At 44.1% G+C, this 24,203-nt stretch overlaps 2 protein-coding genes across 2 annotated transcripts in view; one reads left to right on the top strand and one right to left on the bottom strand.

Moving 5' to 3' along the window:
* The window catches only part of LOC139273621 (zinc finger protein 530-like), an 84,710-nt gene that overhangs the window by 22,689 nt on the left and 37,818 nt on the right, over positions 1-24,203 (top strand). The window lies entirely within an intron of this gene.
* On the bottom strand, positions 19,910-24,098 carry LOC139272883 (zinc finger protein 235-like). Its single transcript, XM_070888988.1, has 2 exons — positions 24,063-24,098; positions 19,910-21,140 (listed from the first exon to the last, which is right to left on the bottom strand). Exon 2 carries the CDS (start codon positions 21,035-21,037, stop codon positions 19,910-19,912), a length of 1,128 nt encoding a protein of 375 aa, XP_070745089.1. The 5' UTR covers positions 21,038-21,140; positions 24,063-24,098.

The raw sequence follows: 24,203 nt of genomic DNA, 5'->3' as shown, positions 1-24,203 counted from the left end.
CAGATAATCTGTTTGTGATGCTGGTTGAGGACCGATGGGGTCTCAGTTGAACGACTCATCCAAAAGATGGCAACTCTGACAGTTCAGCGCTCCCTCAATACTGCATTGGAATGTCAGTCTAGATTTTGTGCCCAACTCTCCTGAGCTTCTGCTGAGCAGCTAGGGACTAAATTAAAAAGCAGAACCACAAAGCTGCTAATCTCTGGAATACTACCTGAGCCACGAGCAAATTTACACAGGGTAAATAAAATCAGAGATAAACATGTGGGACAAAGACTGGTGTGGGAGAAATGGGTTTCAATTCATGGGGCACTGGCACCAGTACTGGGATAAGAGGGAGATGTTCCGTCGGGAGGGGCTTCACTTGAACCAGGCTGGGACCAATGTCATGGCAAATCGAATAACTAAGGCTGTAGATAGGGCTTTAAACTCAATAGTAAGGGGGAGGGATTCGGTGAGTGGAAATTTAAACAGTCGAGAAGGAGATAGAGCAGGGTAGCAATAGGGATAATAATCAGAGTGCGACCAAGCGTATACACGAGTGCATCAGAAAATGGTGAAAAAGACAAAATTACATGCTCTTTATATGAATGCATGCAGCATTCATAACAAGATAGATGAGTTGACGGCATAAATTGAAATAAATAGGTATGATCTGATAGCCATTACAGAGACGTGGTTGCGACGTGACCAAGGCTGGGAACTGAATATTCAGGGGTCTTTCAGAAGGATAAGTAGAAAGGAAAAGGAGGTCTGTTAACAAAGGATGAGATCAGTGCAGTAGTGAGAAATGATATTGGCTCAGAAGATCAAGATGTAGAATCAGTTTGGGTGGAGATAAGAAATAAGAGAAAGAAGTCACTGGTGGGCGTAGTCTATAGGCCCCCTAACAGTCTCCACACTGTAGGACAGAGTATAAATCAAGAAATAATGGAGGCTTGTAAGAAAGGTACGGCAATCATCATGGATGATTTTAATCTTCATATTGATTGGACAAACCAAATGGGCAAAGGTAGCCTTGAGGAAGAGTTCATAGAGTGTATGTGGGATGCTTTCTTAGAACAACACATTTGTGAAACCAACCAGCAAGCAGAGTATTTTAGATCTGGTAATGTGTAATGAGTCTGAATTAATTAATGCTTACGTAGTGAAGGATCCTTTTGGGAAGAATTTCAACTTCAATTTGAGGGTGAGAAAGCTCGGTCTCAAACTAGTGTCCTGAACGTAAATATAGGCAATTACAAAGGTATGAAGACAGAGTTGGCTAAAGTGGACTGGGAACATAGATTAAAGGGTAAGACGGTAGATAAGTAGTGTCAAACATTTATGGAGATATTTCATAACTTAGCAAAGATATATTCCAGTGAATAGAAAGACTCGAAGAGAAGGATGAACCATCCGTGGCTAACTAATGAAGTAAAGGATGGTATCAAATTGAAAACAAAGGCATACAATGTTGTGAAGAATAGTGGCAGGCCAGAGGGTTGGGAAATTATTAGAAACCAGCAAAGATGACTAAAAAAATTACAAAGAGAGAGAAAATAGTTTGAGAGTAAACTAACAAGATATATAAAAACAGACAGAGCTTCTACAGGTATGTAAAAGAGAAGAGAGTAGTTAAAGTAAATGTTAGTCCCTTAGAGGATGAGACTGGGGAATTAATAATGGGAAACAGGGAAATAGCAGAGACTTTGAACAAATATTTTGTATCGGTATTCACGGTAGAAGACACTAAAAGCATTATTTTTCCTACCACTAATGTTAAGCTGACAGGTCTATAGTTCACTGGACATGTTCTATCTCCCTTCTCAAAATAGAGATATCAGTCAGCTATCCGGCACTCCTCTGGCAATATACCTTGTTCTAAAGAATGATTAAATAAGTGTAGTAATGCCTCTACTATCTCTTCCCGAGATTATTTTAAAATGCGCGGATGTAATCCGTCCGGATGAGAGGTTTTATTCTCTTTGAGTTTGAATAGCTTATTTAATAGTTCTCTTTCTTTTTTAAGTGCAGTTAACTCATTTCTAATCTCATCGCCCAATGTCATGTCCACCTGCTGTGTCTCTCTAGTAAATCATAAGAACTAAGAACATAAGAAATAGGAGCAGGAGTAGGCCATTTGGCCCCTCGAGTCTGCTCCGCCATTTAATAAGATCATGGCTGATCTCATCTTGAGCTCAACTCCATTTCACTGCCCGCTCCCCATAACCCTTCACTCCTTTATCATTCAAAAATCTGTCTATCTCCACCTTAAATATATTGAATGACCCAATTCCCACAACTCTCTGGGGCAGAGTATTCCATAGATTTATAACCCTATGAGAGGAGAAATTCCTCCTCATCTCAGTTCTAAATGGGCGACCCCTTATTCTTAAACTAGGCCCCCTAGTTATAGATTCACTCACTGGTGGAAACATCCTCTCAACATCTACCTTATCGAACCCCCTCAGTATCTTATATATTTCAATAAGATCACGTCTCATTCTTCTAAGCTTCAATGAGTAAATGCCAAACCTGCTCAACCTTTCTTCATAAGTCAAACCCTTCATCTCAGGAATCAACCGAGTGAACCTTCTCTGAACTGCCTCCAATGCAATTATATCCCTCTTTAAATAAGGAGACCAAAGTTGTGCGAGCCACTACAGATGTGGTCTCACCAATACCCTATAGAGTTGTAGCAAGTCTTTGCTGCTTTTATACTCCATCCCCCTTGCAACAAAGGCCAACATTCCGTTTGCCTTCCTGATCACTTGCTGTATCTGCATATTAAATGTTTGTGTTTCATGCACAAGGACCCCCAGGTCCCACTGTGTGATAATCAAGGGGCTATTGAGATGGGCGGGGGGGGGGGGGGGGGCACTTAAAACAATCACCAGCATTAGAGAAAATGTACTAGGCAAACTAATGGGATTAAAGGTGGACAAGTCTTCTGGACCTGATGGTCTGCATCCTAGAGTCCTAAAAGAAGTGGATGCAGAGATAGTGGATGCAGTTGTTGTAATCTACCAAAATTCCCTGGATTCTGGAGAGGTCCCAGTGGATTGGAAAACCATAAATGTGACAGAAAGCAGGAAACTATAGACTGGTTAGCCTAACATCTCATTGGAAAAATGCTGGAGTCCATTATTCAGGAAGTAGTAGTGTGACATTTAGAAAATCATAATACAATCAAGCAGAGTCAGCATGGTTTTATGAAAGGGAAATCATGTTTGACAAATTTGCTGGAGTTCTTTGAGGATGTATGAGCAGGTTGATAAAGGGGAACCAGAAGATGTCGTGTATTTGGATTTCCAGAAGGCATTTGATAAGGTGCCACATAAAAGGTTACTGCACAAGTTCAGCCATGAACTCATTGAATGGCGGTGCAGGCTCGAAGGGCCGAATGGCCTACTCCTGCACCTATTTTCTATGTTTCTAAGAGCTCACGGGATTGGGGTAATATGTTAGCATGGATAGAGGATTGGCTAACTAACAGAAAACAGAGTCGGGATAGAAAATAGATGCAGGAGTAGGCCATTCGGCCCTTCGAGCCTGCACCACCATTCAATAAGATCATGGCTGATCATTCACCTCAGTACCCCTTTCTTGCTTTCTCTCAATATCCCTTGATCCCTTTAGCCGTAAGGGCCATATCTAACTCCCTCTTGAATAAATCTAACTAACTGGCATCAACAACTCTCTGCGGAAGAGAATTCCACAGGGTAACAACTCTCTGGGTGAAGAAGTTTCTCCTCATCTCGGTCCTAAATGGCTTACCCCTTATCCTTTGACTGTGACCCCTGGTTCTGGATTCACCCAACATCGGGAACATTCTTCCTGCATTAACCTGTCCAATCCCGTCAGAATTTTATATGTTTCTATGAGATCCCCTCTCATTTTTCTAAACTCCAATAAATACAGGCCCAGTCGATCCAGTCTCTCCTCATGTGTCAGTCCTGCCATCCCGGGAATCAGTCTGGTGAACCTTTGCTGCACTCCCTCAATAGAAAGAATGTCCTTCCTCAGAATAGGAGACCAAAACTGAACACAGTATTCCAGGTGAGGCCTCACCAAGGCCCTGTACAGCTGCAGCAAGACCTCCCTGCTCCTATGCTCAAATCCCCTAACAAAGGCCAACATGCCATTTGCCTTCTTCACCGCCTGATGCACCTGCATGCCAACCTTCAATGACTGATGAACCATGACACCCAGATCTCGTTGCACCTCCCCTTTTCCTAATCTGCCGCCTTTCAGATAATATTCTGCCTTCATGCTTTTGCCACCAAAGTGGATAACCTCACATTTATTCACATTATACTGCATCTGCCGTGCATTTGCCCACTCACCTAACCTGTCCAAGTCACCCTGCAGCCTCTTAGCATCCTCCTCACAGCTTACACCGCCACCCAGCTTAGTGTCATCTGCAAACTTGGAGATATTACTCACAATTCCTTCATCTAAATCATTGATGTATATTGTAAATAGCTGGGGTCCTAGCACTGAGCCCTGCGGCACCCCACTAGTCACTGCCTGCCATTCTGAAAAGGACCCATTTATCCCGACTCTCTGCTTCCTGTTTACCAATTAGTTCTTCTCTATCCACATCAATGCATTACCCCCAATACCGTGTGCTTTAATTTTGCACACCAATCTCTTGTGTGGGACCTTGTCAAAAGCCTTTTGAAAGTCCAAATACACCACACCCACTGGTTCTCCCTTGTCCACTCTACTAGTTACATCCTCAAAAAATTCTAGAAGATTTGTCAAGCATGATTTCCCTTTCATAAATCCATGCTGACTTGGACCGATCCTGTCACTGCTTTCCAAATACGCTGCTATTTCACCTTTAATAATGGGATAAATGGGTCATTTTCAGGTTGGCAAATTGTAACTACTGGGGTGCCACAGGGATCAGTGCTGGGGTCTCAACTATTTACAATCTATATTAATGACTTGGATGAAGGGACCAAGTGCAATGTAGCCAAATTTGCTAATGATGCAAAGATAGATAGGAAAGCAAGTTGTGAGGAGGATGCAAAGAATCTGCAAAAGGCTATAGATCGGCTAAGTGAGTGGCAACATTTTTTCAGATGGAGTATAATTTGGGAAAATGTGAGATTATCCACTGTGGTAAGAAAAATAAAAAAACAAATTATATTTTTAAATGGGGAGAGATTACAAAATGCTTCAGTACAGACGGATCTGGGGATCCTTGTACACGAAACAGAAAAAGTTAGCAGGCAGATACAGCAAGTAATTAGGAAGGCAAGTGGAATGTTGGCCTTTATTGCAAGGGGGAGGGAGTATAAAGGGAAGTCCTGCTACAACTGTACAGGGCGTTGGTGAAATCACACCTGGAGTATTGCGCATAGTCTTGGTCTCCTTATTTATGGAGGGATTCTTCTTGGGCAGTCCCTCTAGATCGAGGATGACTTGCTTCCACACTAAAAATGAGTTCTCAGGTGACTAATGAGTTCTATACGGGACCAACAGTCTCGGTCACAGGTGGGGCAGACGGTGGTTGAAGAACGGGTGGGTGTGGTGCTTGGGTTGCCATATGCTCCTTCCGCTCTTTACATTTGGTTTCAGTTTGCTCTCGGTGTAGAGACTCGGTGTTCGGTGCCTTCCTGGATGTTTTTCCTCCACTTTGTGCAGTTTTGGGCCAGGGATTTCCAGGTGTCGGTGAGGATATTGCATTTATTCAAGGAGGCTTTAAGGATGTCCTTGAAGCGCTTCCTCTGTCCATCTGAGGCTCACTTGCCATGTCAGAACTCTAAGTAGAGCACTGCTTTTGTGTGGCTCGTATCAGACATGTGGACAATGTGGTCCGCCCAACAGAGCTGATCAAGCGTGGTCAGTGCTTCAATACTGGGGACGTTGGCCTGAGTGAGAACACTGACATTGGTGCGCCTATGCTGCCAATGGATATATTTGCATTGGAGGCAATTCAGAGAAGATTCACAAGGTTGATTCCTGAGATGAAGGGGTTGTCTTCTGAAGAAAGCCTATCTATACTCATTGGAGTTTAGAAGAATGAGAGACGATCTTATTGAACTGTATAAGATTCTGAAGGGGCTTGACAGGCTGGATGCAGAGAGGATGTTTCCCCTCGTGGGGGAATTTAGAACTAGGGGGCATCATTTCAGAATAAGGGGATGAGGAATTTCTTCTCTGAGGGTCGCGAATCTTTGGAATTCTCTAACCCAGAGAGCAGTGGAGTCTGGGTCATTAAATATATTTACTGTGGAGTTTGACAGATTTTCTCCCACCCTGGCACAGCAACACTTAATGACGACAAATAATAGATACAGGGCGAAGACTATCAGCAGGAATATGATCAAACCCTGTCCCACAGATTTCCCCAGGGCTCACAACCATCCTGATGCCCAACCCCACAAGGAGATACCGTCCTGGCCAACTGTCTGTTTATACTCTATTACCTTTTTCCTGATGTTTTCAGCTAGACTGCCGATATCTTCTGATTTATCTGGGATATACGTACAGCATTCTTCACCTATTAATGTGCATGTTCCTCCCTCCTTGGCTTGGAGATAATCTAAGGCCATACGATTTTTCAGAGCCACTGTTGGAATAGCTACAATTTCGTCATTTATCCCTTCAAAGGCTTGGGAAGTTGCGTTGGCTAATGATTCCACTAAGTTAGCCAGTTCCCGTAACTGCCATTCGGTCGATGCTATTCCATAGGGTGGCACCATTACCTTGAATATTCCGTTTAGCCACGTCAAATCCCGTTTAAATCTGTGACTTCCATAGGCCTCCCTTAGAGTCCTTACTGATCTGATAAGGGGTACCACATATCCTAAGTAACAGGACCCTGTCCAGTTGGCTGGTAACCATGGGTAGGCTTTATGGCCACAAATAAAGTAGGTGCAATTATAGGGCGTCAGCTCCTGGTCCTTTTGCACTATTCCTACTCGAGTGGTCTCACCTTCCCACCCTTCACCTGGGGCTTTGTTATGGACCGTTGTCCAGCCAACGGTTGCTATCTTTCTCTCAGTGGGATTAGTTGTGGCTTGCCATTTAATCATTTGGGAACACTTGCTGCGTCCCATTTCTGGTCCTTTAGTCTCATTACTCACTAGGCATATTATACCTTCAGGATTTCCTATTCTGGGAGTAATGCTTAGGAAGGGAGGCTGATGGTTATTATCATAATTGGGCTGGTACCATCCCTGGAAGGCTGTAAGTTTATACCCTGCCGACCTCCATGCTGTTTGCTCCTTCGTTTCTGGCCCCTTAGTTAGTTTTGTCCTATTTTGCACTGTCAACCATTCTACCATTTCTGATTCGTTAAAGGGGACAGATCTCAGGGGAATACCCCCCTGGAGTGGACAGGTACATGGGAACATATCCAACAACTCGACAAGTTTCTTTCTTGAGCATACCTATGACTCAGTGCCATAAATACGTTTACGTGCAATTCCCTTCGGTGGCGGGTCTGTACCCCTGGTGTAATCAATAATGTGAAGTAAAACCCTGTCAAGCCCAGCACCATCAGTCCCCATAGTCCATACAATTCCTTATTCAGTCTTCCTTTTTCTGTTCCTCTGATTCCTTCGTCCCTTCCTCCTGGTCGGGTGCCCTTTTGCAATGGGATGCGTGGATCCATATTGGTCTTTCCTTTACCTTGATTGCAGTATTGGTCGCCAGCAAGACCTGGTATGGTCCTTCGAATCTTGGCTGTAGACTGCTTTTTCTTTTAAAAATCTTGATGTAAACGAATTCCCCTGGCTCCAGGTTATGACACTTTCCTTCCGCTGGCTTGACTTGGGCTTCCTTTACCTGTGAATGAAAGCTGGAAATACATTTGGTTAGTGCAATACAATAATTCAACATATTTTCCTCCATTTTGTGGACGTCCATCTGTTTTGCAGTAAATGGTGCTGTAAAAGGTAGTCGTTGGGGACGTCCCATAACTAACTCATGCGGTGACAGGCCTGTTGTTCTGTTGGTTGCAGATCGCATTACCATCAAAGCTAAGAGCAGCAGTTCTGTCCATTTCAGTCCAGTGTCATTGCATAGTTTTGCCAGCTTATTTTTAAACATTCCATTATATCTTTCAACAAGTCCAGCTGATTGTGGATGATAACTGCAATGAAAACGTTGATTAATCTGCAAAGCTTTACACATTTCTCTTATAACAGTTCCCGTGAAATGTGACCCGTTATCACTAGAACGCTTAGCAGGGATTCCGAAGCGCGGTACAATTTCTTTTAACAAACATTTAGCAACAGTAGTGGCATCGGCCTTTTTACATGGAAAGGCTTCAATCCATCTAGAGAACACATCTACAATAACTAATACATACTTGAATCCCATACACATAGGTAATTCAATAAAATCCATTTGTAAATGTACAAAAGGCCCGACTGGATTTGGGTGGGAGGCAGATTCTACTTTTTCCGTCTTACCCGGATTCATTGTCTGACAGGTAACACAATTTTCACAGATTTGTTTTGCAATTGCCGAAATACCTGGTGCATACCAAGTTGCCAAAATATAATCTGCCAATCCCCCTTTGCCTGCATGTGTGAATGTATGCACACATCGGGCAATCCATGGAAGTAAGGATCTGGGGGCCACCACGCGGCCGTCGTGGTGAACCCATATTCCTTCTGGATTTTTATAACATTGATCCTTCGTTCAGGTCACCACCTCCTCCGTACTGGCCTGTGTCTGAAAGGCCAGCACGTCATTAATAGTGGGTGGCGGGTCTGAGCAATTATCTTTCCTTAGTGGGAACAATGACACCTGCATCCCCCCTTTTGACAGAGCTGCTGACTTAGCTGCATTATCAGCTCTGGCATTCCCAAGTGCCACCTCATTCGACTGGCCTGTATGTGCCTGGCATTTGATAATGGCAAGTTTTAAGGGCCATTGAATGGCTCGCAGAAGATTTTCCACTTGTTCTGCATTTTTGATAGGGGTTCCTGAAGAAGTCAGGTACCCGCGAATCTTCCAAATTTGTCCATAGTCATGTGATACCCCAAAAGCATACCTGGAGTCAGTGTAGATATTAACTGTGTGTCCTTCAGCCAGAATACAGACTCGAGTTAACGCAAACAATTCGGCTTGTTGGGCTGAAAAGGAGTCTGGAAGAGAGGCTGTTTCGACAACATTAAACTGAGTTACAATTGCATAAGCCGCTCTAGGTTGGCCCCTATCATTTCGTAGGGCTGATCCGTCAACATAGTACACTAGATCAGGGTTACACATTGGTACATCTGTTAGATTGATACGTGGTTTAGTCACTAATTCGGTTACCATTTCACATGAATTGGGTTCGCCGTCTTCTTCCGTGGGGAGTAGAGTGGCTGGATTTAAGGTAGTGCATCTTTTGATAAGGTTCAGATTTGATAACAGTTCGACCTCGTATTTAGTGGTTCTTGCGGAGGTTAGGTGTTGGGTAGCACATTTAGTAAGTAAAATCTCGACAGAGTGTGGGATATACAAAATGGTCTGATGATTTAGAGTTATTGTCTGAGCCTGTTGCATAGCATAATAAGCTGCTGCCAATGAAGGAAGACATCCTGGTAGTCCGGGTGCCACTGGGTCTAGTTGGGTACTGAAATATGCTACCGGTTGCTGCCTGTCCCCATGTAACTGAGTCAAAACAGATTGTGCAAAACACGACTTGTGATGCACAAATAAGTTGAATAGCTTAGTGTAATCTGGTAATCCCAAGGCTGGTGCTGAAGTAAGGGGCTGCTTAAGACTCTGGAAAGCATTCCGGGATACTTCATTCCACATCCTTTAAGCATTGTGAGAATATAGTAGATTCATTCACAGCTCGTAGGTCATGGACAAACCTCCATTTGTGTGGGCTTCTGAACCGGATGAATCTGTGTGTTACACGGACTTCTCATTTATGCTTCTAGTGATTCACAGATCACAGAATGTAAAGTACTTGTTTTCTAATCTTATTAAAAGGCTTCCAAACCCAAGATTTTTCCAATACACCCAAAATGTTGATCAAGGAGATCACCTGAAATATCTCAAAATCCCAATTCAAATATTGTACTGCCATTCTTTATCCAAAAAAAATCCTCTTACTGAGCTTAGAAGCTTTTGTACCAAGATTTTACACCAAGGACAATGAGAGTGTACTCCCCCAGCCTGCACCTCGAGAGACCCACAAAGGCTTTTTAAAAAAAAAAAGGCATTACAACTTTTAACCACCAGGACCATGTCTCAACAAACCTATCCTTTGTGCATTTCCTAGCTCCGTAACTTCTCATCCGAATAAATCCACACCTGCGCTTCTAACTTAAAATGTCTTAAACTTCCCACATACAGGACAACACTATGAAGGGTTAAAAAACTTCACTTTGTTTGAAAAAGTGGGTGGAGCTAAAACAAACGGGCAGCTCCACAACCTTTCCAAACAGGTTTCCAGACACAAGGAAAAAAGACAGAAGCACTCTCATTCAAAGACAAGACATTCACGCACTCTCATTCAAAGACAAGACATTCACAAGTTTCTCTCCATTCAATAAAGCTTTTTCTTTTGCTAGCTTCATTTTTTTTTTGAATCCATAAGTCACTATCAGGTTCTCTTTTTTTTTTTTACATTTAATTTACTTCCTCTGTTAATTTTACATGGGCTTGAAGAATCGGAACCCAGGCCTTTTCTATTACTTTCCTTTTTTTTTAACTGGATCTCTGTTTATAAGACATTCCTCTAGACATGTTGTTCTCTCTAAATTAAATGAACCATCGGGTGGAAATGGCCTGTTTTCACCCTTAGTCCACTTTACCGTTTTTTGTTTCTTTGGTCAATTGAAGACTGACCACAATTCTGGAGCATGACATAGGCTGGTGTGCCTTTTGTGGCTCCGGCACCCATTCTGGATGATTAAGATTTTCCACAGTTTCTGATCTCTCAATCCTTTCGGCCAACCGAGTTCTCTACGCCCACTTCTCCTGGCCGTTACGTGGCCTGAAAAGGCTCTTAATTCGGGCTCAGTCTGGGTGTGTGAGATATGTTGGCACGAACCAACCGTAGTTGATCAGTCAGTCACTGTTTCTTTTCTTAATCAATCCTTGTGGTTTTTCCGAATCATAATTTTCCCTAGTGACTCTTCCCGTTTCTCTAATGGCAATCTCTCACAAAGGTATTGCACACAACAGTAATACAAGGACAACAAACAATATTCCCAGTCTGCGTTGTATGCCACTACAGACCGAGTCCTTAACTTATCCTAATAAAAACTGATAAAACTTAAGGTTCCGTACCCAAACTCTTTGATCGATTGCGCTTTCTTTTTTTTTATAGTCTTATCACATAAGAACCCCTTCCGAATTAAAAACAATAAAAATCTTATCACATAAGAACCTGGAACCCTTTTCGATCGACTAGCTACTGAAACCTTCCCCGGGCTGTCTCGAGATTTTTTTTCCAGAACCTGTTCTCTTCTGCTGGCGAGCTGAGAAAGAAATGGTTATAAAAAAAATACCTTTAGCTTTTAAATGCCGAGTCTTGTAGATTGCAGTACCTCCCCTGTGGACAACAGATTACATATGCGATTCAACAGTGAAGAAACCTCTTGTGAGCAAAAGGCTCACCTTGTTTGGCCACTGAAGCCTTTCACTGGAGAGACACTATGCCTGTATCCGTTTTACTCACAGGACAGAGGGTATGCATCTCGGTGGAACCTCCAAGTTATAACTGTCGAAATCTCGACCTCCGAAAAGAATGACTCCGACACTTACAGCTCCGGTAGAAGTTTCTTTAATTTACTTGCTCGCAAGGGGTAGGTTACACTCAGTCAAGGGCTAAGTGAACACCTCCGAAATGGTTCAGTTTAACAAGATATTTATACAGTAAAACCAAAGTTATGGCCTCTCCCTGTGTATTGCTCTGTCTCACAGTCAGTGAATACAGATAAAGAGTTAATTACTATATCCTGGTCCTGACATGGTATCCAGATATTTCCTTTTGTCAGGGTTATCAGTTGGCCAGCCGGCCATTACTCCATGAGTCATAGGTAATGGGCTATCACCTGTCTTGTATTGTGTCAGGATTGTTCCAATTTCCTGGTCAGTTTATCTGTTTGCATCAAATGGATGAGGTCTCGGAAAGAAGATAATGGCTAGAAAATAAGGGTGGGGTGACATGGAACTCCTGTAGTGTAGACAATAGGAGAGCACCATGGGGGGGGGGGGGGTTACTTGTCTCAGCATGACTTGTCTCCTAGCTGTCTGATGGCCATCAGCCATCTCAAACCAGGTTTAGCTGTTTATGCAAGCTGACTGCTAAAATGCAGAAAGTTCTGGAAGGGCCAGGACTCCATTTTGATCAAAAGGCACACAAATACCATATGGTATCAGCTTAGATAAAAATACATTTCCACAACAGAGATAGGGAGGGGCGAGGCCATGGAGGGATTTGTAAACTAGGATGAGAATTTTGAAATCGAGGCGTTGTTTAACTGGGAGCCATTGTAGGTCAGCGAGCACAAGAGGTGATGGGTGAGCAGGACTTGGTGCGAGTTAGGACACGGGCTGCCAAGTTTTAGATCACCTCTAGTTTACATAGGGTAGAATGTGGGAGGCCAGCCAGGAGTGCATTGGAATAATCAAGTCTAGAGATAACAAAGGCACGGATGAGGGCTTCAGCAGTGGATGAGCTGAGGCAAGGGCGGAGACGGATGGTGAAGAGGTGGAAATAGGCAGTCTTAATTATGCTACGGATATGTGATCAAAAGCTCATTTCTGGGTCAAATGTGACACCAAGATTGCGAACAGTCTGGTTCTGCCTCAGACAGAAGTTGGGGAGAGGGATGGTATCAGTAGCTAGGGAACGGAGTTTGTGGCAGGGACCGAAAACAATGACTTTGGTATTTCCAATATTCAATTGGAGAAAATTTCTGCTCATCCAGTCAGACAATTTAGAGACGGTGGAGAAGTCGAGAGAAGTGGTAGTGAGGTAGAGCTGGGTGTCGTCAGCGTACACGTGGAAACTGATGTGCTTTCGGATGATATCACCAAGGGGCAACTTGCACAAGAGAAATAGGAGGGGGCCAAGGATAGATCCCTTGGGGGACACCAGAGGTGAGGATGCAGGGGTGGGAGGAGAAGCCATTGCAGGAGATTCTCTGGCTATGATTAGATAGATAAGAATGGAACCAGGTGAGTGTAGTCCCACCCAGATGGATGGCAGGAGAGGCACCATGTCAAAGGCTGCAGACAAGTCAAACATAGAAAATAGGTGCAGGAGTAGGCCATTCGGCCCTTCGAGCCTGCACCACCATTCAATATGATCGTGGCTGATCATGCAACTTCAGTACCCCATTCCTACTTTCTCTCCATAACCCTTGATCCCTTTAGCCGTAAGGGCCATATCTAACTCCCTTTTAAATATATCTAACGAACAGGCCTCAACAACTTTCCGTTTTAGAGAATTCCACAGGTTCACAATTCTCTGAGTGAAGAAGTTTCTCCTCAGCTCGGTCCTAAATGGTTTACCCTTTATCCCCTTGTTCTGGACTTCCCCAACATCGAGAACATTCTTCCTGCATCTAACCTGTCTAATCCCGTCAGAATTTTATATGTTTCTATGAGATCCCCTATCATTCTTCTAAATTCCAGTGAATATAAGCCTAGTCGATCCAGTCCTTCTTCATATGTCCTGCCATCCTGGGAATCAGTCTGGTGAACCTTCGCTGCACTCCCTCAATAGCAAGAATGTCCTTCCTCAGATTAGGAGACCAAAACTGTACATAATATTCAAGGTGTGGCCTCGCTAAGGCCCTGTACAACTGCAATAAGACCTCCCTGCTCCTATACTCAAATCCTCTCGTTATGAAGGCCAACATGAAGGACGAGGAGGGATAGTTTGTCCTGGTCACAGTCACAAAGGATGTCATTTGTGACTTTGAGAGCCTGGTCAGATAGTAAAGAGTTTTTACAGGTACATAAAAAGGAAAAGAGTGGCTATAGTAAACGCTGGTCCGCTAGAGAATGAGACTGGGGAATTAATAATGGGGAACAGGGAAATTGCAGAGACTTTGAACAAATATTTTGTATCGGTCTTCATGGTAGAAGACACTAAAAACATCCCAATAGGGGATAATCAAGGGGCAATAGGGAGGGAGGAACTTAATACAATCACTATCACTAAAGTAGTAGTACTCGGTAAAATAATGGGACTAAAGGTGGACAAGTCCCCTGGACCTGATGGCTTGCATCCTAGGGTCCTAAAGAAGTGGCTACAGAGATAGTGGATGCATTGGTTGTAATCTACATAAATTCACTGGATTCTGGGGCGGTCCCAGCGGATTGAAAAACCGCAAATGTAATGCTCCTATTTAAAAAAGAAGGCAGACAGAAAGCCGGAAACTATTGGAGGTTAGCCTAACATCTGTTGTTGGGAAAATGCTGGAGTTCATTATTAAGGAAGCACTAGCAGGATATTTGGAAAAGCATAATTCAATCAAGCAGAGTCAGCATGGTTTTATGGAAGGGAAATCATGTTTGACAAATTTGCTGGAGTTCTTTGAGGATGTAACTGTAAATGTAGATTATTTTCTCTCAATCTGGTTCAGTAAAATTACTGAGTCGAATACCTCTTGTGCTTTGAACAAAGCAGTCTTTATTTTACTGGCCGGCAAGACCTATCAGACAGAAGATATACCCTCTGGATAGAGCGTACACACTCCCTACGGATAGGTGAAGTTACATCATAAAGCGACAACAGTTATACATTCTCGGCAAAAGATAACAAGATAGGGCTAGAGTGACATCCTAGTTCAACCTATCTCTTTTGGTCCCTCTTTCCCTTTGTCCACTCATAAGCCAACCTAAGTATGGTCTGATTTTAAACAAAGACCTTCTGTTAATGTTTCAGGTTAATAACATGATTTAATAAGACCTTGAGGTTTTTCTGCAAGCTGTGGGTTTTGTTTCAATATGTGTTAGTGTTGTAACATTTCGCAGTCTCGAGTCTGAGATGTCATGGCTATTCCTCCATGAATTGTTTGTTAGCTTATACTGTCCCTATACAATTCCCACGTTCTCAACTTCAATGTCTCTATACATTTTTAAACATTCACATAACGAGCAGGGTGGATAAGGGGGAAATCAGTGAATGTTGTGTATTTGGATTTGCAGAAGGCATTCAATAAGGTGCCACATAAGAGGTTACTGCACAAGATAAAAGTTCACGGGGTTGGGGGCAATATACTAGCATGGATTAAAGATTGGTTAACTAACAGAAAACAGAGTTGGGATAAACGGGTCATTTTCCGGTTGGCAAACAGTAATTAGTGGGGTGCTGCAGGGATCAGTGCTGGGGCCCCAACTATTTGCAATCTATATTAATGACTTGAATGAAGGGACCAAGTGTAATGTAGCCAAGTTTGCTGATGATACAAAGATGGGTGGGAAAGCAAATTGTGAGGAAGACACAAAAAATCTGCAAAGGGATATAGACAGGCTAAGTGAGGGGACAGAAATTTGGTAGATGGAGTATAATGTAGGAAAATGTGAGGTTATCCACTTTGCTAGGAAAAATAAAAAATAAAATAATTATTAAATGTGGAGAGATTACAAAATGCTGCAGTACAGAGTATAAAAGCAGAGAAGTCCACTACAAGTGTACAGGTTTTGGTGAGGCCACACCTTGAGTACTACGTGCAGTTTTGATCTCCGTATTTAAGGAAGGATATACCTGCATTGGAGCTTGTTCAGAGAAGGTTCACTAGGTTGATTCCGGAGTTGAGGGTGTTGACTTATGAAGATAGGTTGAGTAGGTTGGGAGTATACTCATTAGAGTTCAGAAGAATGAAAGGTGATCTTATTGAAACGTATAAGATAGAGAGGGCTTGACAAGGTGGATGCAGAGAGAATATTTCCATTCATAGGGGAAGCTAAAACTATGGGGCATGGTCTTAGAATAAGGGGTCGCCCATTTAAAACTGAGACGAGGAGGAATTTCTTCTCTGAGGGTTGTAAATCTTTGGAATTCTCTGTCCCAGAGAGCTGTGGAGGCTGGGTCATTGAATATATTTAAGATGGAGATAGACAGGTTTTTGAGCCATAATGGAGTAAAGGGTTATGGGGATCGGGCAGGGAAGTGGAGCTGAGTCTATGATCAGATCAGCCATGATCTTATTAAATGGCAGAGCAGGCTCGAGGGGGCAAATGGCCGACTCCTGCTCCTATTTCTTGTGTTCTTCCTGTGTTAACAGAATCTCAGACTTATGGGAACATAAATATAAGATAGTCATTAATAAATCTAGGAGGGAATTGAGGAGCAATTTCTTTACCCAGAGAGTGATGAGAATGTGGAACTCGCTACCACAAGGAGCGGTTGAGGTGAATAGCAGAGATGTGTTTAAGGGGAAGCCACATGAGGAGAAAGGAATTGGAGGATATGTTGTTCGGGTTAATTGAGGTAGGGTGGGTGTGGAGCATAAACACCGGCATGGACCAGTTGGGCTGAATGGTGTGTTTCTGTCTGTACATTCTATGTAACACCATGAATGCCACCAGCTGCAAGCAGCATTCGTAACAAGATAGATGGCACAAATTGAAATAAATGGCTATGATCGGATGGCCATTACAGAGACATGGTTGCAAGGTGACCAAGGCTGGGAACTGAATATTCAGGGGTATTTGCATTCTCATAAGGATAGGCAGAAAGTAAAAGGAGGTGGGGTAGCTCTGTTAATAAAGGATGGGATCAGTGCAGTAGTGAGAAATGATATTGGCGCAGAAGATCACGATGTAGAATCAGTTTGGGTGGAGATAAGAAATAATAAGGGGAAGAATTCACTGGTGAGAGTTGTCTACAGGCTCCCTAACAGTAGCTACACTGTAGGACAGAGTATAAATCAAGAAATAATGGAGGCTTGCAAGAAGGTTACGGCAATAATCATGGGTGATTTAAATCTTCATATTGATTGGACAAGTCAAATTGGCAAAGATAGCCTTGAGGAAGAGTTCATAGAGTGTATGCGGGATGGATTCTTAGAACAATACGTTGTGGAACCAACCAGAGAGCAGACTATTTTAGATCTGGTAATGTGTAATGTGACTGGAGTAATTAATGATCTCATAGTAAAGAATCCACTTGGGAAGAGTGATCATAGCATGGTAGAATTTCAAATTCAGTTTGAGGGTGAGAAAACTAGGTCTCAAACTAGTGTCCTGAACTTAAATAAAGGCAATTACAAAGGTATGAAAGCAGAGTTGGCTAAAGTGGACTGGGAAGATAAATTAAAGGGTAAGACGGTAGATAACCAGTGACAAACATTTAAGGAGATATTTCATAACTCTCAGCAAAGATATATTCCAGTGAGAAAGAAAGACTCAAAGAGAAGCATGAACCATCCGTGGCTAACTAAGGAAGTAAAGGATGGTATCAAATTGAAAACAACGGCATACAATGTTGCAAAGAATAGTGGAAAGCCAGAGGGTTGGGAAATGTTTAGAAACCGGCAAAGGACAACTAAAAAAAGGATAGAGAGTGAAGATAGTTTATGAGAGTAAACTAGCAAGAAATATAATAAACAGTAAGAGGTTGTACAGGTATATAAAAAGGAAGATAGTAGCAAAATAAACATTGGTCCCTTAGAGGATGAGACTGGGGAATTAATAATGGGAAACAGGGAAATGGCAGAGACCAGTAACAAATATTTTGCATTGGTCTTCACAGTAGCAGACACTAAAAGTATCCCAATAATTGATTATCAAGAGGCTATTGTGTGTCGGGGGGTGGGGGGCGGGGGTTGGAACTTAAAACAATCTCTTTCACTAGAGAAAATGTACTAGGCAAACTAATGGGACTAGAGATGGGTAATTTGGGCTGGATAGCTTTTTGTTGGCCAGCACAGACACGATGGGCCGAAGTGGCCTCCTTCCGTGCTGTAAACCTCAATGATTCTATGAAGTTCCCTGGACCTGATGGCCTGCATCCTAGGGTCTTAAAAGAAGTGGCTGCAGAGATATTGGATGCATTGGTTGTAATCTACCAAAATCCCCTGGATTCTGGAGAGGTCCCAGCGGATTGGGAAACCGCAAATGTAAAGCCCCTATTTAAGAAAGGAGTGCGACAGAAAGCAGGAAACTATAGACCAGTTAGCTTAACATCTGTCATTGGGAAAATGCTGGAGTCCATTATTAAGGAAGTAATATCAGGACATTTAGAAAAGCATAATACTGTCAAGCAGAGCCATCATGGTTTTATGGCAAGGAAATCATGTTTGACAAATTTGTTGGAGTTCTTTGAGGATGTAATGAGCATGGTGGATAAAGGGGAACCAGTAGATGTGGTGTATTTGGATTTCCAGAAGGCATTCGATAAGGTGCCACATAAAAGGTTACTGAACAAGAGAAGAGCTCGTAGGGTTGGGGATAATAGATTAGCATGGATAGAGGATTGGCTAACTAACAGAAAACAGTGAGTCGGGATCAATGTGTCATTTTCACATTGGCTACTGGGGTGCTACAGGGATCAGTGCTGGGGCTCAACTATTTACAATCTTTCTCAATCACTTGGATGAAGGGACCGAGTGTAATGTAACCAAATTTGCTGATGATTCAAAGATAAGTGGGAAAGCAAGTTGAGAGGACACAAAGATTCTGCAAAGGGATATAGACAGGCTAAGTGAGTGGGCAAAAAATTAGCAGATGGAGTATAATGTGGGAAAATGTGAGGTTATCCACTTTGCTAGAAAAAAAAATAAAATGATTATTTAAATGAGGAGAGATTACAAAATGCTGCAGTACAGAATGATCTGGGGGTCCTTGTCCATGAAACTCAAACAGTTAACATGCAGGTACAGCAAGTAATCAGGAAAGCAACTGGAATGTTGGCCTTTATTGCAAGGGGGATGGAGTATAAAAATAAGTAAGTCCTGCTACAATTGTACAGTTGGTAAGACCTGGAGTACTGCGTACAGTATTGGTCTCCTTATTTAAGGAGGGATATACTTGCATTGGAGGCAGTTCAGAGAAGGTTCACGAGGTTGATGCCTGAGATGAGGGGGTTGTCATATGAAGAAAGGTTGAGCAGGTTGGGCCTATACTCATTGGAGTTTGGAAGAATGAGGTGTGATCTTATTGAAACGTGTAAGATTCTGAGGGGACTTGACAGGGTAGATACAGAGGGGATGTTTCCACTCATGGAAGATCTAGAGTTAGGGAGCATAGTCTCAGAATAAGGGGCTGCCCATTTAAAATGGAAATGAGGAAGAATTTCTTATCTCAGAGGGTTGTAAATCTTTCGAATCCTTCACCCCAAAGAGCTCTGAAGACTGGATCATTGAATATATTTAAGGTGGAGATAGACAGATCTTTGAAAGATAAGGGAGTCGAGGGTTGTGGGGAGAGGGCAGGGAAGTGGAGTTGAGGCCAAATCAGATCAGCCATGATCTTATTGAAAAGTGGAGCAAGCCCGAGGGGCCAGATGGCCTACTCCTGCTCCTATTATGTTCTTCTGAACAGTCAAATCAAGGGAATCATCACCACAACAGTCTTAAAGATTAACCAGCAGTACAAGAATTTATAAAACATTCCACCACGGCAGCTGGGGAATTTAAATTCAGTTAATTAAATAAAGCGAGTGTCAGTAATGGTGGCCATGAAACTAGCGGATTGTCGTAAAAACCCATCTGGTTCACTAATGTCCTTTAAGGAAGTAAATCTGCCGCCCTTACTCGGTCTGGCCTATACGTGACTCCAGACCCACTGCAATGTGGTTGATTCTTAACTGCCCTCTGAAATGGCAGAGCAAGACACTGAATTATTCCAAACTTCTGCAAAAACACCACACGGACTGCAGTGTTTCTAGAAGGTGGCTCACCACCACCTTCTCAAGGGCAATTAAGGGGAAGCAATAAATGGTGGCCTTGCCTGCGACACCCGTATCCCACATCGCTCCAACTGTCTGCTGGGCCCTGCACTACAGGACAGTGTGAACTCGCTGGTGTCTCAGCAGCTGGGATGATTGAGGGAATCCCTTCCCGCACACTGAGCAGATAAATGGCCTCTCCCCAGTGTGAATTCTCTGGTGTGTCAGCAGGTTGGATGAATCGCTGAAACCCTTCCCACACACTGAGCAGGTAAACGGCCTTTCCCCAGTGTGAACAAACTGGTGTCTCTTCAGATCCCCGGACCTTTTAAAGCTCTTCCCACAGTCAGAACATTTAAACGGCCTTTCATCTGTGTGAACTCGCTGGTGTGTCAGCAGGTTGGATGAATCACAGAAATCCTTCCCACACTCGGAGCAGGTGAATGGCCTCTCCCCAGTGTGAGCACGCTGGTGTTTCTTCAGATCCCCAGAGCTTTTAAAGCTCTTCCCACAGTCAGAACATTTAAACAGTCTCTCATCTGTGTGAACAAGTTGGTGTGTCAGCAGGTTGGAGGACAGAGTGAATGCCTTCCCACAAACTGAGCAGGTGAACGGCCTCTCCCCAGTGTGAGCTCTCTGGTGTTTCTTCAGATCCCCGGACATTATAAAGCTCTTGCCACAGTCAGAACATTTACACGGTCTCTCTCCAGTGTGAACTCGCTGGTGTTTCAGCAGGTTGGATGACAGAGTGAATCCCTTCCCGCACAGGGAGCAGGTGAACAGTCTCTCTCCAGTGTGTAGGTGCTGGTGTGCCTTCAGCTCCCCAGAACTTTTAAAGCTCTTCCCACAGTCAGAACATTTAAATGGTCTCTCATCAGTGTGAACATTCTGGTGTTGCTTCAGATTGTGGGGGCTTTTAAAGCTCTTCCCACAGTCAGAACACTGAAATGGTTTCTCGTCAGTGTGAGCTCGCTGGTGTGTCTGCAGGTGGGATGGATAAACAAATACCTTCCCACACACTGAGCAGATGAACGGATTGTCCCCGGTGTGACTGCGCCGATGAACTTCCGACACAGACGGGGAACTGAATCCCTTCCCGCCATCCCCACCTTGACCCGGTTTCTCCCTGGTGTGATGGTGCACGTGTCTCACCAGGTCAGGCGATCGGCTGAATCCGGGTCCACACACGGAACACGTGTGCAGTTTGTCCGCGCTGCGATCACTGCTCTCCCCTGCCATGTGCAAAGGCCGATGATATTCAGGTCCTGATGACTTGAGCGACTGATCCTGATGTGATGTTTGGTCTGAGCTTCCAGTCTGTAAATGCTCCACTTCTAAAATCCTGTAAAGCGAGTTTATAAAAGGGGTAAGAGGGAGAATTTTGCCTCCTGTCCCCCTTTCCCAGCCCAGGGGCAGTGAAGCTGATTTTCAGGCCCAGCTGCTGCACAGATTGGTTGAAAGGACCAACAGTAATGGTGGCTGCAATAGAATGAGGAGAGGAAATATAAACTAACGGGTAAAATCCTAAAGGGGCTGCATAAACAATGAGACCTGCGGGTATATGTGCACAAATCGCTGAAGGTGGCAGGGCAGGTTGAGAAAGCAGTTAAAAAAGCTTACGGGATCTTGGGCTTCATGAATAGAGGTGTCGAGTACAAAAGTGTGGCTATTATGATGAACCTGTATGAAACACTGGTTCGGCCTCAACTGGAGTATTGTGCCCAATTCTAGGCACCACACTTTGAGAGGGATATATGGCCTTAAGAGAGGGTGCAGAAAAGATTTATGAGAATGATTCCAGGGATGAGGGACTTCAGTTATGTGGATTGACTGGAGAAGCTGGAGTTGTTCTCCTTGAAGCAGAGATGGTTAAGAGAAGATTTGATCGAGCTGTTCCAAATCCTGAGCGGTCTGGACAACTTCATTGAATGTTTTGAGGAGGTAACAAGGAGGGTCGATGAGGGCAGTGCGTTTGATGTAGTGTATATGGATTCTAGCAAGGTTTTTGATAAGCTCCCACATGGCAGATGGGTCACGAAAGTAAAAGCCCATGGGATCCAGAGCAAAGTGGCAAGTTGGATCCAAAATTGGCTCAGAGGCAGGAAGCAAAGGGAAATGGTTGATGCATGTTTTTGTGACTGGAAGGATGTTTCCAGTGGGGTTCCGCAGGGCTCAGTACTGGTTCCCTTGCTTTTTGTGGTATACATCAATGATCTAGGCTTGAATATAGGGGGTATGATTAAGAAGTTTTTAGATGATACTAAAATTGGTTGATAATGAAGAAGAAAGCTGCGGACTGCAGGAAGATATCAATCAACTGGTCTGGTGGGCAAATCAGTGGCAAATGGAATTAAATCTGGAGAAGTGTGAGGTAATGGGGAGGGTGAACAAGGCAAGGGAATACACATTAAATGGTAGGACACTAAGAAGTGTACAGGAACAAAGGGACCTTGAAGTGCATGTCCACAGATCCCTGAAGGTAGAAGGCCAGGTAGATAAGGTGGTTAAGAAGGCATACAGAATGCTTGCCTTTATTCATCATCATAAGAAGTCCCTCGGAATCGAGGAAGACTTGCTTCCACTATTAAGGTGAGTCCTTAGGTTGCTGAACAGTCCAATACGAGAACCACAGTCCCTGTCACAGGTGGGACAGATCGTCATTGAGAGAAGTGGATGGGACAGATTTGCCGCACGCTCTTTCCGCTGCCCACGCTTGATTTCTGCATGCTCTCGGCTTTGAGACTCGAGATGGCTCAGAGACATGGACCATATACAGTAGACATCTCAAGTCGCTGGAGAAATACCATCAACGACGTCTCTGCAAGATCCTACAAATTTCCTGGGAGGACAGACGCACCAACATTAGCGTCCTCGACCAGGCCAACATCCCCAGCATTGAAGCACTGATCACACTTGATCAGCTCTGCTGGGCAGGCCACATTGTTCGCATGCCAGACACGAGACTCCCAAAGCAAGCGCTCTACTCGGAACTCCTTCACGGCAAATGAGCCAAAGGTGGGCAGAGGAAACATTACAAGGACACCCTCAAAGCCTCCCTGATAAAGTGCAACATCCCCACTGACACCTGGAAGTCCTTGGCCCAAGACCACTCTAAGTGGAGGAAGTGCATTCGGGAGGGCACTGAGCACCTCGAGTCTCATCGCCGAGAGCATGCAAAAATTGCCTTTATTAGCTGAGGCACACAAGACATGAGTAGTGGGGTTATGCTTAAACTGTATAAAACACTGGTTAGGCCACAGCTGGAGTACTGCGTGCAGTTCTGGTTACCGCATTACAGGAAGGACGTGATTGCACTGGAGAGGGTACAGAGGAGATTTACGAGGATGTTGCCGTGAGTGGAGAATCTTAGCTATGAGGACACATTGGATAGGCTGGGTTTCTTTTCCTTGAAACAGAGGAGCCTGAGGGGAGACCTCATTGAGGGGTATAAAATTATGAGGGGCCTAGATATAGTGGATAGAAAGGGCCTATATTCCTCAGCAGAGGGGTCAACAACCAGTAGGCATAAATTTAAAGTAATTAGTAGACGGTTTAGAGGGGATTTGAGGGGAAATGTCTTCACACAGTGGGTGGGGGGTGGGTGGGGAGGCTGCAACTCCCTGCCTGAATTGGTGGTAGAGGCGGAAACCCTCATCACATTTAAAGGGTATGTGGATGTGCACTTGAAGTGCCGTAACCTACGGACCTCGAGCTGGAAAGTGGGATTAGGCTGGATATGGCCTCCTGTCGTGCTGTAAACTTCTATGATTCTCTGGACAGAGCAGATAGAAACTGTTCCCAGTGGCAGAAGGGCCGAGAACCAGAGGACACAGATTTCAGGTGATTGGAAAAAGAAACAAAAGTGACATAAGAAAAACGTTTTTATGCAGCGAGTGGTTAGGATCTGGAATGCACGGCCTGAAAGCGTAGTGGAGGGAGACTCAATTGCGGCTTTCAAGGGGAGTTGGATGAGTATGTGAAGGAGAAACAAAGTGCAGGGCTCCGGGGACAGGGCGGTGCAGTGGGAGGAGCTGAGGAGCTGTTGCAGGGAGCCGGCGGGCTCGATGGGCCACGTGACCTCCCTCTGTGATGTCACCAGTCAGTGATGTCACCATTCTGACAGTCCCCGCGCGAAGTTGTGGCTGACACCGCGCATGCTCAGTCCACATCCCGCCTGAGAGCCCGGATCACCAGTGGAAATTTTTTTATATAAATAGCGGATAAAAGCGCAAATAGGAAGATAAATAAAAAATAAAATACAAACCGGAGCTTCCTTGCGCCCCCCGGCACCGAGCGCAGTGTCCGAGCGGCAGCAGCACGGAGTCTCCTGCAGGGAGCTGGACTGAGCCACGTGATCAACGCCACGACCGTGACTGACGTGAGCTCCGACCAATAGAGAGAGAGT

This window comes from Pristiophorus japonicus, chromosome 9 (genome assembly GCF_044704955.1).
Source record: "Pristiophorus japonicus isolate sPriJap1 chromosome 9, sPriJap1.hap1, whole genome shotgun sequence".
In the NCBI taxonomy this organism is placed as follows: Eukaryota; Metazoa; Chordata; class Chondrichthyes; family Pristiophoridae; genus Pristiophorus; species Pristiophorus japonicus.
Note: the sequence above shows the minus strand (reverse complement) of the source record. Positions and strands in the feature narration are given on the sequence as shown.

Excerpts from the sequence above, each read along its gene's own strand:
- LOC139272883 (XM_070888988.1), bottom strand. The coding sequence starts at position 21,037 with ATGGCAGGGGAGAGCAGTGATCGCAGCGCGGACAAACTGCACACGTGT.